The 15,509-nt window shown below is 36.0% G+C and overlaps 1 protein-coding gene across 3 annotated transcripts in view; it reads left to right on the plus strand.

Moving 5' to 3' along the window:
- LOC144980993 (peripheral plasma membrane protein CASK-like) overlaps window positions 1-15,509 on the plus strand; it is a 463,618-nt gene that overhangs the window by 441,999 nt on the left and 6,110 nt on the right. For all 3 annotated transcript variants that reach the window (XM_078929038.1, XM_078929036.1, XM_078929037.1), the window contains 5 exons: window positions 4,376-4,474; window positions 5,340-5,487; window positions 6,385-6,606; window positions 7,317-7,519; window positions 14,935-15,039. In XM_078929038.1, coding sequence (XP_078785164.1) covers window positions 4,376-4,474; window positions 5,340-5,487; window positions 6,385-6,606; window positions 7,317-7,519; window positions 14,935-15,039 — 777 coding nt within the window. The remainder of the gene's footprint in view (window positions 1-4,375; window positions 4,475-5,339; window positions 5,488-6,384; window positions 6,607-7,316; window positions 7,520-14,934; window positions 15,040-15,509) is intronic.

Raw genomic sequence — 15,509 nt, forward strand, 5'->3', positions numbered from 1 at the left:
TCCGCTATTTCTTAACCAGCCCCTCCCCTCTCCTCCTTTCCTTTCACAGTCCATCTTTCGTCTCTCTGAATTGTTAAACAATTGCTTTCGTCTAATATTTGTCATGCCTTAATTCGTGCGGAAAACAAAAGCATGTTCCATTATTTAGATAGCATTCTAAAATAACTTGATCAATTCTTAACTCTTATTTGGTTGTCATAGAAACAACGACAATCTTAAATCTTGCATGCTTGTGTCTCTTTAATCATCAAACAAATGCAAAAGCATGTTTGACAAATTTAATTTGGCTATGAAAATAGCAAACAACCACCAATTTTACACGCTGTAACACATTAAAATGACTACAATTTATGTAAGCAGTAACATTAAATTGACTAGTAGCATTTATGTGAGCTGGTAAAGAAGCCAACAAAAAGCAACATCTATTGAATTATAACCTTTATAGACATTTTATTACGTCTACTTAAAATAAAATTCTGTAGGTGGCTTTGCTTTATTTGGGTTGGTTGTTTTTGTTATTTTATGTGGAATGGTTTGGTATTTAGTATTTATTGCATGCATTTTTGTTTTCTTCAAAATTTGTTTTCATCCACCCCTTACCAAAATGTCCAAAAAGCTGCTATTAATTGACGTAATTATGCAGAGATAAAGACACCAATCTGAAGGATTTAATATCTTCACTCACTCTATTATTTTTTTAATGTTTTAAAAATCCATTGCTTCCTTTTAGTGCCTATTATTTTAACCTCTAGACACTCAAATATTTGAAGATGAATAAAGCATATCAAAATTAGTATGATGTTTATTTATAATTTTAAAAATATGCTATATATATATATATATATATTATTTAAAATATTTACCACAATGTTTGGGGCAGTCTACATCGATGTTTCAGGCTTAATTTGCCATCTTCAGGACTGAGTTGTTTTGTTGACTGTTGTTGTTTCTTGAAGTGGTTCCGGTTTGAAGTTAATTAAGAGGAATTTGCGCCGATGGGGACACTTTCCGTAGATCTCATTTTTCATGTTGAGTGTGGCTTCATGAGGTTGTTTGATTATGGTATATTTTTCTTCCAGGCATAAGCTACATTGTTTTGATGTTGGTGTGTATCCTGTTGCTTTAGATAAAATTTTCCATGAAATGTTGTGGTCTATTTTGTTGTCTTTTAATTTCCAAATATGTTCGCTGAGTTTTGTGGATGTTTTTTTGTTAGTGTTTCTAAATGTTGAGGTGTGGAGGTTGTATCTTGTTTTGAAATTATTTTCTGTTAGTCCTACATATTTTTCTTGCTTGTTTGTTTTAGTTTCTGTGACTGTGGCTTGGTAAATTAAACTTGATTCTAAGCATTGTTTGTTTAGCGGGCAATGTTCTTTATTTCTGCAGTTGCATTTTCTAGTGGGTGGGTTTTGCTCTTGTCGGTGGTTTATTAATATTTTTTTGTTGTGGCTTGAAATTATTTGTTCTATGTTGCGCATACACGAGTAACTTATTTTTATGGTATTCCTGTTGATAATTTTATGTAGCTTGTGGTTTTTTGGAAAGTGTGTATCAATTAGTTTCAGGAACTGCTGTCCTATGTTTGTGCTGACGTTTATGTCGAAAGGTGGGTTGAACCAAGTTATGTGCCGTTTTCTTGTTTTATGTTCTTCACTTGTGTGTTGGGGTTTACATGAGAGGGAGGCGTCTGTGTATACAAATGGTGTGTTGTATCCACTTTTTGTGAGTGCTTCTTTGTAGGGGGTGGCTGCGACGTTGAATATCTCTCTGTTTTCCGAAAGTTTGCTCACCCTCAGTGCAATGTTTTTTGGTATGTTTTCAATGACGGGACGGGGGTGGTTGCTGTTTTTATTAATGTAGCTAATGGTGTTGTTTGGTTTTCTGAACGGTTGGAATGAATTGGATTTTATGTCGAATGTGATGTCGAGGAAGTCAACTGTTTTTTTGTTTGCTTCTATCGTGATTTTTAAATTGTTGTTTTGGAATATTTTACAGATTTGTTTTTTGATGTTTTCGTTCGCTCTTGGTCGTCTGTTGGTTATAGCGAGTCCGTCATCTCTATAGAGGCCGATGTATGTGTGTGTATGTTGTAGTTGTGACAGGATGTAGAGTCCGACCAGTTCGCATGTTTCAGCACCGTCGAACGAACCCATTGTTACGTCGAAATCATTGTGTCGCTTTGTCCACGGTGTGTTGTCGTAGTATAGTGTGCTGTGCTTGGTGTGTTTGATGATGTGTTTTTCCTCTTCTGTGTGTGTGTGTGTGTGTGTGTGTGTGTGTGTGTGTGATTTTTGTTTTGCCATGTTTTTGTTTTGTTTTTTGGGTTGTTTTTTTTTTTTGGTTTTGGCAAAAATAAAAGGCATGTAAAAGGGGAGGGGATTCGTTTCAATTAACATATTTTCACGTGCAAGAAACTACTGTGCTAGATTGTCCATCAATTTCCAACCTATGCTGTATATAAAACCATATTACCATAACTTATGATTTTATTTTTCAATTAGGTTTTCGTGAAACTTAAATTAGAAAAAAAAAAATAAAATAAAGATTAACTATAGATTTTTGGGGGTCACCTTGTTCACTCGACACGTCTAAATTCAATTTCATTTGGAATGCATCGCACGTGATGAAGACGGAAGGACGTGCAGAATAGAATGCCAGAAGGCCGTTAAGATGTTTTAATTTATTGTGAATTTTGGTGATTGTTATAACGATGTTGTAGAATTATTTATTTACCCCAACGTTATTGCGTTATGAAAATGGAGAGCTGCTCGTAGATTGAAATGAATCCATATTGTGTGGTAATCGTCTCAAAACGGTGAGGTGAACTTTATGCTTGAAATATAAATTCTAACTATAAAAAATGGATATGCCTTTATTTGTGAGAGAGAGAGAGAGAGAGAGAGAGAGAGAGAGAGAGAGAGAGAGAGAGAGAGAGAGAGAGAGTTTTGTTTCCTCGTCTTAAAAAAAAAAACTGTAAAAAAAACAACAACAAAAAATACCTGATTCATTTTGACACAATTTTCCTCTTCAGTCACAATACATTTTAAATGTGTCTTTCGTGTAGAGCTATTAGATTATATTCCATTGAAATTATGCATCCGTAGGAAAGAATAAAAGCACACATATTAAAAAGTATTGTTTGTTGTCGACGTGACCAGACCCGCATTTATAGGGAATGAGATTAGCGGAAGAGTAGCGTCCCTTGATTGGACGTCACCCATAGTCTGTGACGTCACCGGTGGAAAAGTCATTAGAGAGAGAACGTCATGTTGGTTGTGCGCATGCGTCTCTCGTCCTCGCGGTCCGCGAGGACGAGAGACGAATGCCCACAACCAACATGACGTTCTCTCTCTAATAACTTTTCCACCGGTGACGTCACAGACTATGGGTGACGTCCAATCTAGGGACGCTACTCTTCCGCTAATCTCTTTCCCTATAGGCTTGGTTTGACATTGTTGTTATGGACTATAAATAGTTGACGCTGCTTTCAAGAGTATTTCCATTACAACAATGTGCCCCTCATATATAGGTTATCAGACCTACAAATAAGTATACGTCTTTTGTTGTGCATGATGATGATCCAATAACTCTAACCTATAACCATGTCTTGTGTTATTTATCGAGTAGCAGGAAATAATGAACTCCAGATTGTAATATTACAACATTAATTTATGGTTAACTGTGTATCAATGAGTGTTAATACTGCGTGATCTCGATTAAAAAGACAGCACATTTTAAGGATTTTGGTCTGAAAACGTTTCCTTCAAATATCGATCCATTAAAATGGCACCTCGTCTTGTCAAATTTTTTCCAACCTGGAGCTTCGAGAAAGTCTATTTGACGTCCCATGTTTTAAGAGATTTTGACATGATCAAGGGCTAGTTTTCTAGCCAAAATATGTTTATTGTGTGAATCGTTTTTTTTTCAAAGCACGCCAGAATAGGAATATATGTACTTTGACGTTAAAGAAATAATTCAGAAAAGAAATAATTCAGTTATGATCATTTTTAAAACGCCTCTAAGGCACATGATCGATCTTATTCTTTTTTCTTTTTTATTATGTTGTTTTTTTTTTTAGCATTTCACGTAAATCACAATTTCATTAATGGTAAAAGACCTATGATCATATTATTGTATTATTATATTATTAGCTAATCATATGATATTTTATGTGATGAGTCTTACGTTTTACGGTGTGATGTTACGGAAAGTATCTAATGTTGAAACATACTGCTTTCTTTCAGATCTATACACATTGGTAATGAATGTTGATAAAGCACTTAAGACGATTTGATATGTTTTAGGGAAAAGCTTACATCACTTACCATTTGTATAAAACTGTCTCTCCTCGCTTCCTTCCTCAATAACCTTGTAGATCTATGTGCGTGCATTATTTAACTACGATCCGAGGGAGGACGACCTTATTCCTTGCTCACAAGCTGGTGTGCCTTTCAGAGTCGGTGATGTATTACGGGTAGGTCTCCCCCCCCCCCCCCCCCCCTCTCTCTCTCTCTCTCTCTCTCTCTCTCTCTCTCTCTCTCTCTCTATCTATCTATCTATCTATCTATCTATCTATCTCCTATACACACGCACACACCCACACATACACACACAAAACTCTTTCTCTTTACCTCCCCTCCTCTCCACCTGCACTATCTGTCTATTTATCGATCCAGCCATCACTCTGATTTTTTATCTCTCTATCTACCTATCCATCTGTCTATCCATCTATCTATCTATCCATCTGTCTATCCATCTATCTATCTATCCATCTGTCTATCCATCTACCTATCTATCTATAAATTTATCTAATTATCTATCTATCCATCTATCTATCTATCTATCCATCTATCTATCTATCTATCTATAAATTTATCTTATTATCTATCTATCCATCTATCTATCTATCTATAAATTTATCTAATTATCTATCTATCCATCTATCTATCTATCTATCTATAATTTTATCTAATTATCTATCTATCCATCTATCTATCTATCTATAAATTTATCTAATTATCTATCTATCCATCTATCTATCTATCTATCTATCTATAAATTTATCTAATTATCTATCTATCCATCTATCTATCTATAAATTTATCTAATTATCTATATATCTATCTATTTCTCCATCTCTCTCTATCTATCTATCTCTATCTATCTATCTATCTATCTATCTGTCTCTCTATCTATCTATCTATCTATCTATCTGTCTATCTATCTATCTATCTATCTATCTATCTATCTATCTATCTATCTATCTATCTATCTTCTAGTCTCATTTCCTATGCTGGTTTTACCACATTAGTATATGTTATAATGTTTTTGGCCGACAGGTGATCAGCAAAGACGATTCCGATTGGTGGCAAGCCAAGAAATGGGAGAACAACACATCGGCCCCCGCAGGTTTGATCCCTTCACCAGAGCTCCAGGAGTGGAGGACGGCTTGTGCAGCGGTAGAAAGGGCTAAACATGAACACGCAGGTAGGGTCTCGCATGGCCTTCATACACCTTTTAGTTTATTATTGCCTCTCCCATACGTTTATGTCAAAAAAAAAAACATCTAGTGTATGATTATTGACGTATCACTGAAAGCCTTAACCAACCATTTCCACTCACACTCACATGCATAACAGGTTTACCATCGTTAACAAAATCCACAACATGGCACTATTAGAGAAAAACTGTTAGTGATGATGTCAGTCGAACTTTTGCCATAGTCGAAATTTCTAGTGGCAGAGAATATCACCTAAACATATGAGTCTTATATTACCTGTGATTAAGTTAAAAGTCTTGCACATCCATCCAGATAACTCTATAACCGTTCTAGATGTCACCTTTGCCCCATATATATATTTTTTTGCTGTGGTAGAGAGGTTTAGCAGGTCGTACGTATCACACCCATCACGTATCGATCAGATGATCATTCTCATTATACGTAAAGATAGAATCTCTATGCAATTTTATCTGGTTGCATCGTGACATCCAATCAAAAAATGTATAACGGCACTATTTTTACGTATAATGACAATGATCATGTGATGAGAGATACCTGATGCGCGATACGTATGATCTGCTAAACCTCTATAGCATTATCTCAAACGCCGTTAACCCTCTCCTTACCACCTACAGCAAAGTCGTCACATTTATAACGACACAATATACATTTTTTCTAATTCAGATCTATTTTGTACATCACAATGTTTAATAAATAAGAACATTCAGTTGTCTTGAAGAGATCTTGTTTGACTTTTAAAAATCAAATTTTCTGCTGGGTAAGCGGCCATTTTGGGAACATACTAAAGGATCGGTAAGGAGAGAGTTAAACTCATAAAAACACACAGAAGTAATTGAATGTCTATTTAATGAACGTGTCTCCAGCAAATTGTTCGTGGTTTGCCCGCAAGAAGAAGGACAAATACCTGGCCAAGCACAACGCAGTCTTTGACCAGCTGGATCTGGTGACCTACGAGGAGGTGGTACGACTACCCAAGTTCATGAGGAAGACGCTGGTCCTCCTAGGGGCCCACGGGGTGGGCCGTAGACACATCAAGAACACACTCATCACCGGTCATCCAGACCGATTTGCCTATCCTATTCCACGTAAGGGATTTGTTTTGTTTTTTTTGTTGTTGTTTTTTTTTTTGTTTTTTTTTTTTGGGGGGGGGGGTTTGTTTGTTTTGCTTTATTTGTCTAATTGTTTGTCTTTTTGTTTATTTTTTCTTTATATATTTTCTTCTTTTGTTTAAAAAAAATGACAACCTTATGCTCTTCGTGGTGTAGCTGAGTTTTTGGGGGGGTTTTTTGTTTGTTTTCTTTTGGGGTTTTTTTTTTTTTTTGGTTTTGTTTTGTTTTGTTTGGTTTTGATTGGGGGGGTGGAGGGGTCTTTACTACATTTTATCACCATGCTCAGGTGTAAAATGCGTACCTGACGGGTCAGAGAATGGTCTATGTCAACTTTTCACATACCGTATGTTTTCTTTTTCTCCTTTGTCCTGTTCTTTAATTCTTTGTCTTATTTTGTTACGTATTTTGTTTTTGTTTGTTTTGTTTTGTTTTCGTTTTTTGGGGGTATTATTTTTTTTTTTTTTTTTGGTGGGGGGGGGGGGACTTTTTACAAGTTTTCTTTCTCTCTCTTTTTTTTTTTTTTTGTTTTTTGTTTGTTTTTGTTTTGTTTTTTGTTTTGTTTTTTTTTGGGGGGGGGGGGGGGGTTTGTTGTTTTTATTGGGGGGGGGGGGGACTTTTTACATGTTTTCTTTTTCTCTTTTATCCTGTTGTTTAATTCTTCCACCAATCCATCCCGTCCATCACAGACACGACACGACCGTCCCGTCCAGGGGAGGAAGACGGGAAGAATTACTTCTTCGTACCCCACGACACAATGATGGCCGACATCGCCAACAACGAGTACCTGGAGTACGGCACCCACGAGGACGCCATGTACGGCACCAAGCTGGACACGATCCGTAGTATACACTCCAGGGGACTTCTGGCCATTCTAGATGTAGAACCCCAGGTGAGAAGGATATTATGCCTACCCCCCACGACCACGAATAATTCCATGTTTTACTTCTTACAAAACATTTTGTTTTTTTCCATGTGTGAACTATCGCCGCAAAACGGTTCTATGTCAGAGTGACTTAGAGATTCAAAATGGAATATACAGTAAAATATAATAAACGTCGGTTAAATTTATAATAAAGTTCATTGACTGCAATAGATGTGTGGCTATGTGGTCTAGTGGTACGACACCCTCTTTCAGATCGGAAGGTCCTGGGTTCGAGCCTCGCTCGGCGCATAGTTGAGTCCTTGAAAAAGGCTCTTTACTCACATTCTACACCATACTCAGGTGTAAAATGAGTAAATGACCGTTAACATCGTTGTTTCTGTCGGAAAAAGATTGTAATATCGCCTAACGGGCGTCATGTCTCGTCCTAAATGTTGGGTGTTGCTGTTGGCCAGGGACCCCTTTGTAAAGCGCTTTGAGCACGTTTAGTGGATATTGCGCTATAGAAAAATCTCTATTTTTAGATACAGCTTCTTAAATGGATAAAAGCTAAAATGTCAAATTTTTACATGACTTTTTGATATCTGGTTCACCCCGTCATAATACCAGTGGGGGGGGGGGGGGGTAGGTCACATATATGTCCAGAAAACATTGACTTCAATCAACAGTCATTGATAAAGACGACCCAACCTGATACAAAGTCATAGAGACGTCGTGTCCTATACCTGAGACTTGATTTGACTTTCAGGTATAGCAAGTCCCAGGTCCTCTGTCTTTTCGGCTGTGCTCTGAAAATAGACTTGAAAAGACTTTTTGCATGTCCCAGTATTAGAGGGTTGGGTTTTTTTAATATACGATGATGGTCATTTTAATCGATCGATATTTGAAGGACGAGATTTCTGGCCTAAATTTTTTAAAACATGTTTGTTTTTTTTTCCCACAGAGTACGGCAATATTACACAGTACTCTGCGTGTTCTCATCCCCTGCCTTAATAATTTCACCCCATTATTTCCTCATTTTCCATTCCATGACGTTTAACTCACTCAACCCTAACACCGACTATATCCGTTGTTTACCCGGTTACTTTTACCCCGTGCGTATTTATTACATTTTTATGAGACAAATTATTGTCGTTGTATCAACGCTACTGTTTTGTTTTTTTTTTTGTTTTTCAGTTTTTACATGTTAGTGGCAGTTGGATAAAACTATGTACATGCTCATTTTAATACATAATTGTCCAATTTTGAAAAGTAGCGAAAATCTCTAGGATTGAGTGAGTTAATAATTAAGACATAAACATTGCTCTGATTCACCAATGATAATAATCCAGTTTGCTTCTTTTCACGACAGGTTCCCAAGATTTCATTCTTTTACACACTCATTACTTTGAACTTAGATTTGATTGTATTTAGCCCACCCAACCAAATGGGTCACAGATGTCTTACAACTAGTTAACAAAGGGAGGCAAATAAGCTTCGGAAAACGGGAGATGCATTTTTATTTGTTGAGACACGAAATTTTATAAGATAAGTTGGTTGATCACCTGCTTGCGAGAAACGTTGTGTGGTGTCCAAATAAATGAATATGTAAATGGTGCTGCTCGAAGCTCGAAGAAATAAATAACAATGTGAAATTGAATGTAAGCTTCAATTTAATATACGAAAACAGATAAAATGGACGTTTCGGGTTTCCCCTTTATCAACAAAACAGGATGAATGAGACACAACAGACAAATGACATTCATCCTGTTTTGTTGATAAAGGGTAAACACGAAACGTCCATTTTATCTGTTTTCGTTTATTAAATTGAAGCTTACATTCAATTTCACGTTGTCATTTATGAAATAAATATATATATATATATATATTATATATATATATATATATATATTATTTAAAATATTTACCACAATGTTTGGGGCAGTCTACATCGATGTTTCAGGCTTAATTTGCCATCTTCAGGACTGAGTTGTTTTGTTGACTGTTGTTGTTTCTTGAAGTGGTTCCGGTTTGAAGTTAATTAAGAGGAATTTGCGCCGATGGGGACACTTTCCGTAGATCTCATTTTTCATGTTGAGTGTGGCTTCATGAGGTTGTTTGATTATGGTATATTTTTCTTCCAGGCATAAGCTACATTGTTTTGATGTTGGTGTGTATCCTGTTGCTTTAGATAAAATTTTCCATGAAATGTTGTGGTCTATTTTGTTGTCTTTTAATTTCCAAATATGTTCGCTGAGTTTTGTGGATGTTTTTTTGTTAGTGTTTCTAAATGTTGAGGTGTGGAGGTTGTATCTTGTTTTGAAATTATTTTCTGTTAGTCCTACATATTTTTCTTGCTTGTTTGTTTTAGTTTCTGTGACTGTGGCTTGGTAAATTAAACTTGATTCTAAGCATTGTTTGTTTAGCGGGCAATGTTCTTTATTTCTGCAGTTGCATTTTCTAGTGGGTGGGTTTTGCTCTTGTCGGTGGTTTATTAATATTTTTTTGTTGTGGCTTGAAATTATTTGTTCTATGTTGCGCATACACGAGTAACTTATTTTTATGGTATTCCTGTTGATAATTTTATGTAGCTTGTGGTTTTTTGGAAAGTGTGTATCAATTAGTTTCAGGAACTGCTGTCCTATGTTTGTGCTGACGTTTATGTCGAAAGGTGGGTTGAACCAAGTTATGTGTCGTTTTCTTGTTTTATGTTCTTCACTTGTGTGTTGGGGTTTACATGAGAGGGAGGCGTCTGTGTATACAAATGGTGTGTTGTATCCACTTTTTGTGAGTGCTTCTTTGTAGGGGGTGGCTGCGACGTTGAATATCTCTCTGTTTTCCGAAAGTTTGCTCACCCTCAGTGCAATGTTTTTTGGTATGTTTTCAATGACGGGACGGGGGTGGTTGCTGTTTTTATTAATGTAGCTAATGGTGTTGTTTGGTTTTCTGAACGGTTGGAATGAATTGGATTTTATGTCGAATGTGATGTCGAGGAAGTCAACTGTTTTTTTGTTTGCTTCTATCGTGATTTTTAAATTGTTGTTTTGGAATATTTTACAGATTTGTTTTTTGATGTTTTCGTTCGCTCTTGGTCGTCTGTTGGTTATAGCGAGTCCGTCATCTCTATAGAGGCCGATGTATGTGTGTGTATGTTGTAGTTGTGACAGGATGTAGAGTCCGACCAAACTAAACAAAGCATTGGAATTCGCAGCAAAATACACCAACATCACAGAAGAGGAAAAACACATCATCAAACACACCAAGCACAGCACACTATACTACGACAACACACCGTGGACAAAGCGACACAATGATTTCGACGTAACAATGGGTTCGTTCGACGGTGCTGAAACATGCGAACTGGTCGGACTCTACATCCTGTCACAACTACAACATACACACACATACATCGGCCTCTATAGAGATGACGGACTCGCTATAACCAACAGACGACCAAGAGCGAACGAAAACATCAAAAAACAAATCTGTAAAATATTCCAAAACAACAATTTAAAAATCACGATAGAAGCAAACAAAAAAAACAGTTGACTTCCTCGACATCACATTCGACATAAAATCCAATTCATTCCAACCGTTCAGAAAACCAAACAACACCATTAGCTACATTAATAAAAACAGCAACCACCCCGTCCCGTCATTGAAAACATACCAAAAAACATTGCACTGAGGGTGAGCAAACTTTCGGAAAACAGAGAGATATTCAACGTCGCAGCCACCCCTACAAAGAAGCACTCACAAAAAGTGGATACAACACACCATTTGTATACACAGACGCCTCCCTCTCATGTAAACCCCAACACACAAGTGAAGAACATAAAACAAGAAAACGACACATAACTTGGTTCAACCCACCTTTCGACATAAACGTCAGCACAAACATAGGACAGCAGTTCCTGAAACTAATTGATACACACTTTCCAAAAAACCACAAGCTACATAAAATTATCAACAGGAATACCATAAAAATAAGTTACTCGTGTATGCGCAACATAGAACAAATAATTTCAAGCCACAACAAAAAAATATTAATAAACCACCGACAAGAGCAAAACCCACCCACTAGAAAATGCAACTGCAGAAATAAAGAACATTGCCCGCTAAACAAACAATGCTTAGAATCAAGTTTAATTTACCAAGCCACAGTCACAGAAACTAAAACAAACAAGCAAGAAAAATATGTAGGACTAACAGAAAATAATTTCAAAACAAGATACAACCTCCACACCTCAACATTTAGAAACACTAACAAAAAAACATCCACAAAACTCAGCGAACATATTTGGAAATTAAAAGACAACAAAATAGACCACAACATTTCATGGAAAATTTTATCTAAAGCAACAGGATACACACCAACATCAAAACAATGTAGCTTATGCCTGGAAGAAAAATATACCATAATCAAACAACCTCATGAAGCCACACTCAACATGAAAAATGAGATCTACGGAAAGTGTCCCCATCGGCGCAAATTCCTCTTAATTAACTTCAAACCGGAACCACTTCAAGAAACAACAACAGTCAACAAAACAACTCAGTCCTGAAGATGGCAAATTAAGCCTGAAACATCGATGTAGACTGCCCCAAACATTGTGGTAAATATTTTAAATAATAATTCGCTCCATTACTACATGTCGAGCACTTTTCGTACCATATTTGTATCAAACACGATTCAATATATATATATATATATATATATATATATATATATATATATATATATATATATATATGGGTAGATAGATGAATTAATCCATAAAAAATAAAATCATGCAGCTTATTTAGGGAGAGTTTCACCTATCTAGATAGTTATGAAGACCTAAGTTGTGGTAGACTCCGTAGTTAATTGTATTATGCAATTATTATTTGATGATAATGAAGACAATTGTGCTGAACAATACCAAAAAGATTTTTTTAAAACTTTTTTGCGAGAAGATTTTTACTTCATTAGTCTTTAGATTATGATGAATCTTCCTCTCTAAGACTTATCAGGATCAAGAGTCACTGACTAATGGAGGGACACCTTGATTAATGAAGTAAACGTTTTCTGCACTCAATATCTACATTATTATGTAGGGAAGATATAGAAATTATTGAATGGCATAATTGTTCTGGGGTTTTTTTCTGGAAACTGTCGTAGATCAAAGGTTCAACAAACTCATTCACTCATCTTTCATTAATAATTAATTATTACAATGATCTTTATCTCTCCTTCTGCTTCTGACAACGAACCATCCAGGCCATCAAAATTTTACGAACCGCCTCCTTCTCCCCCATCATCGTGTTTATAGCAGCCCCTACCCTTCCAGCGTTACAGGAGGTACCATATTATCACATGACCAGTGAACACAGTAGGGGCGGGGGTTCAAGGCGGTTTGACGGGTAGAAAGGAGTATGACGTCACGCTGGGGCTTTGTTTTGTTTTGTTTTTTTTTTTTAACCAAAGAATAGGATTGAAATTTGTCGACGAGTGAAAATCAATTAAAATCGAAGATACAATCCTAACGGGCCCAACCAATCAGAACTCTCTGACACTGAAATATTTATTTGAAATTGTATGCATATTAGAATTTTTTTTTTTTCGCTTGGCAAAATGACAGTGAGAAAAGACACTCGTGGTCGACCTGTCTAAGGAACGTTAATCTATTTTACGAAATGTGTTCCCTGAGCACCATTGTTACTCATTGATCACATGGCTGGCAAACGTGTTAAGTTGTCCTTCGGAGTCATTAGGCATGTGGAGCCGAAGTTTATCCCGTTTTCTAAAGCGTGAAACAGACAATAGCTATCCTTTGGATTGGACGGTAGTCTATCGCAAAGTACTTTCCGCCAGGTCTAACAGACCCAGCTACCCAATCACTGCTGGTTGGACAGAGGGGTCCGAAAAAATGTGTTAAAACAAAATAAATCTTCTTTAAATTTGATGATGCACATAAGAAATCGGACTGACAAATTCGTAACGAATATGATAAGGTTGATGAGGAGAGGGTAAATGTGTTTTAAAGGTTTATTGGGGAACAATTGATACATGGTGTTTTTTAGTATCAAAGAATAATATCTTACATTTCTAGTCATTACAATTTAATGTCGCTTTTTTTTTTTGGCACTAGGTTCAATCCGATATCAAACCATTTTAGAATGTGGGTCAGATCTATTGTGACAAATTATGTGACAAAGCGAAAGTGGTGACGACTCTCTTCTGATGTCAAACCTCCTATGGCCCAGCCCTTCCTGCAATGTTTGTTGTGTAGATGATGCAGAGTCACTCTTATAGCTTTTTTTTTTTTTAATGTTTGGTGTATCTTACCCTTGGCATGACTGTCTTATTTTGGTCTGTCGCTGACACAATACAAGGCGGTTCAATCACTGTCACTGTACTTATCAATGTTGTCATCTTGTTATTATTTTGTTTTTATTCTATACCTAAGCAAATCCATTCGATGAGCAAGTCAGCCTGCCGTTCACATTAATACGTGTGGTTCTATCTGATTTGTAGCTTTAGTTTATTTGATACGTTTTTATGTTATTCTTTTATCATCATCATCATCACCATCATCATCATCATCATTATCATCATCATCATCATCATCACCATCATCATCATCATCATTATCATTATCATCATCATCATCACCATCATCATCATCATCATTATCATCATCATCATCATCATCATCATCATCATCATCATCATCATCATCATCATCATCATTATTATTATTATTATTATTATTATTATTATTATTGTTATTATTATTATTATTATTATTATTATTATTATTATTATTATTATTATTATTATTATTATTATTATTATTATTATGGGTGTCTTCGTTATTATTAGCATTATTGTCATTTTTTGTTTCAGCATGTCTTCCTTTTAAGTCTGCATTCAATGTTGCTTTATAACCATTTGGCTCTTGTTGTTTAATGATAAATACACTTTCCATTGTTCTATGTGTTACACGTCATGATGTTCAAAATTAGGGTAAACACTTATCAGAAAATATGGTAATAAACGACACTCGTATTTCACTCGTTATATTAAAATCGTGTATTGATGCCCGTTAAGACTTGTATCATTACAGGTTTGAATATAACTCGTGAAATAAAATCCACATTAAAAGACAATAATTTATCAACGATATCCACGTGGCTCATTATAAATTGTGAATTTTTGAAGCGCATTGAGCACAATACAAATTATGACAATGCGCTATGTAGATGTGCTCAAACAACCTTGTATTAATCTCTTTGGTGTTGTCTTGACTAGATGTGTTTGATTATTTTTATTATTATTATTATTTTAAATATTACTAATTCATTTTTATATACTCGCACTCTTCCTTGTGTTCCCCCAACCACCTCCATCACTGTGTACGCTCCAATCAATGTTGTGATATTGTTGTTGTTGTACAATCCAGGCATTGAAAATCTTGCGTTCAACTGACTACGCACCCTATGTGGTGTTCATTGCTGCTCCACGACCGGAAGATCTCAAGGATTCTGGGAAAAATATCAACATCAACGTAAGTATTGGAGAACGGCGTTTTAGGGAGGGGACGTCGTCTGTGGGAAGATGGACCGTGTACTAATGGTATAGTGGATGCATCGAATCCTGTCGAGGACTGGTTTTGTCTGATGATCCCGGAGATAGTTGGTTTTCTAATTATATCCCCCTGTAGTTCAACGGAATTGTTTGTTAGTGTTAGAATTGAAGTATCGGGTGTTGAAATGACTTCAACACAGTAAATCTAACACACATGATGTCAATGGAATGGATATTCAGACTTTCCTTTGATATGACACTTTGAAAATCGTTGTCATCGTGTTCATGACATGTTCTACATTTCCTGGAAAGAACACTCTCTCACCATATTATAGGATTCACGTTGCTATTACAAACAAAGAACTGCCATATGAATGAATCAACTATCAATCGATCAAAATATCTCTTAATTTCTAACGAAGTCTCAAATCTGAGACCATTGATATTTGT

This window comes from Berghia stephanieae, chromosome 10, assembly GCF_034508935.2.
Source record: "Berghia stephanieae isolate SIO BIC M18660-M18661 chromosome 10, UCSD_Bste_1.3, whole genome shotgun sequence".
NCBI classification, from domain to species: Eukaryota; Metazoa; Mollusca; class Gastropoda; order Nudibranchia; family Aeolidiidae; genus Berghia; species Berghia stephanieae.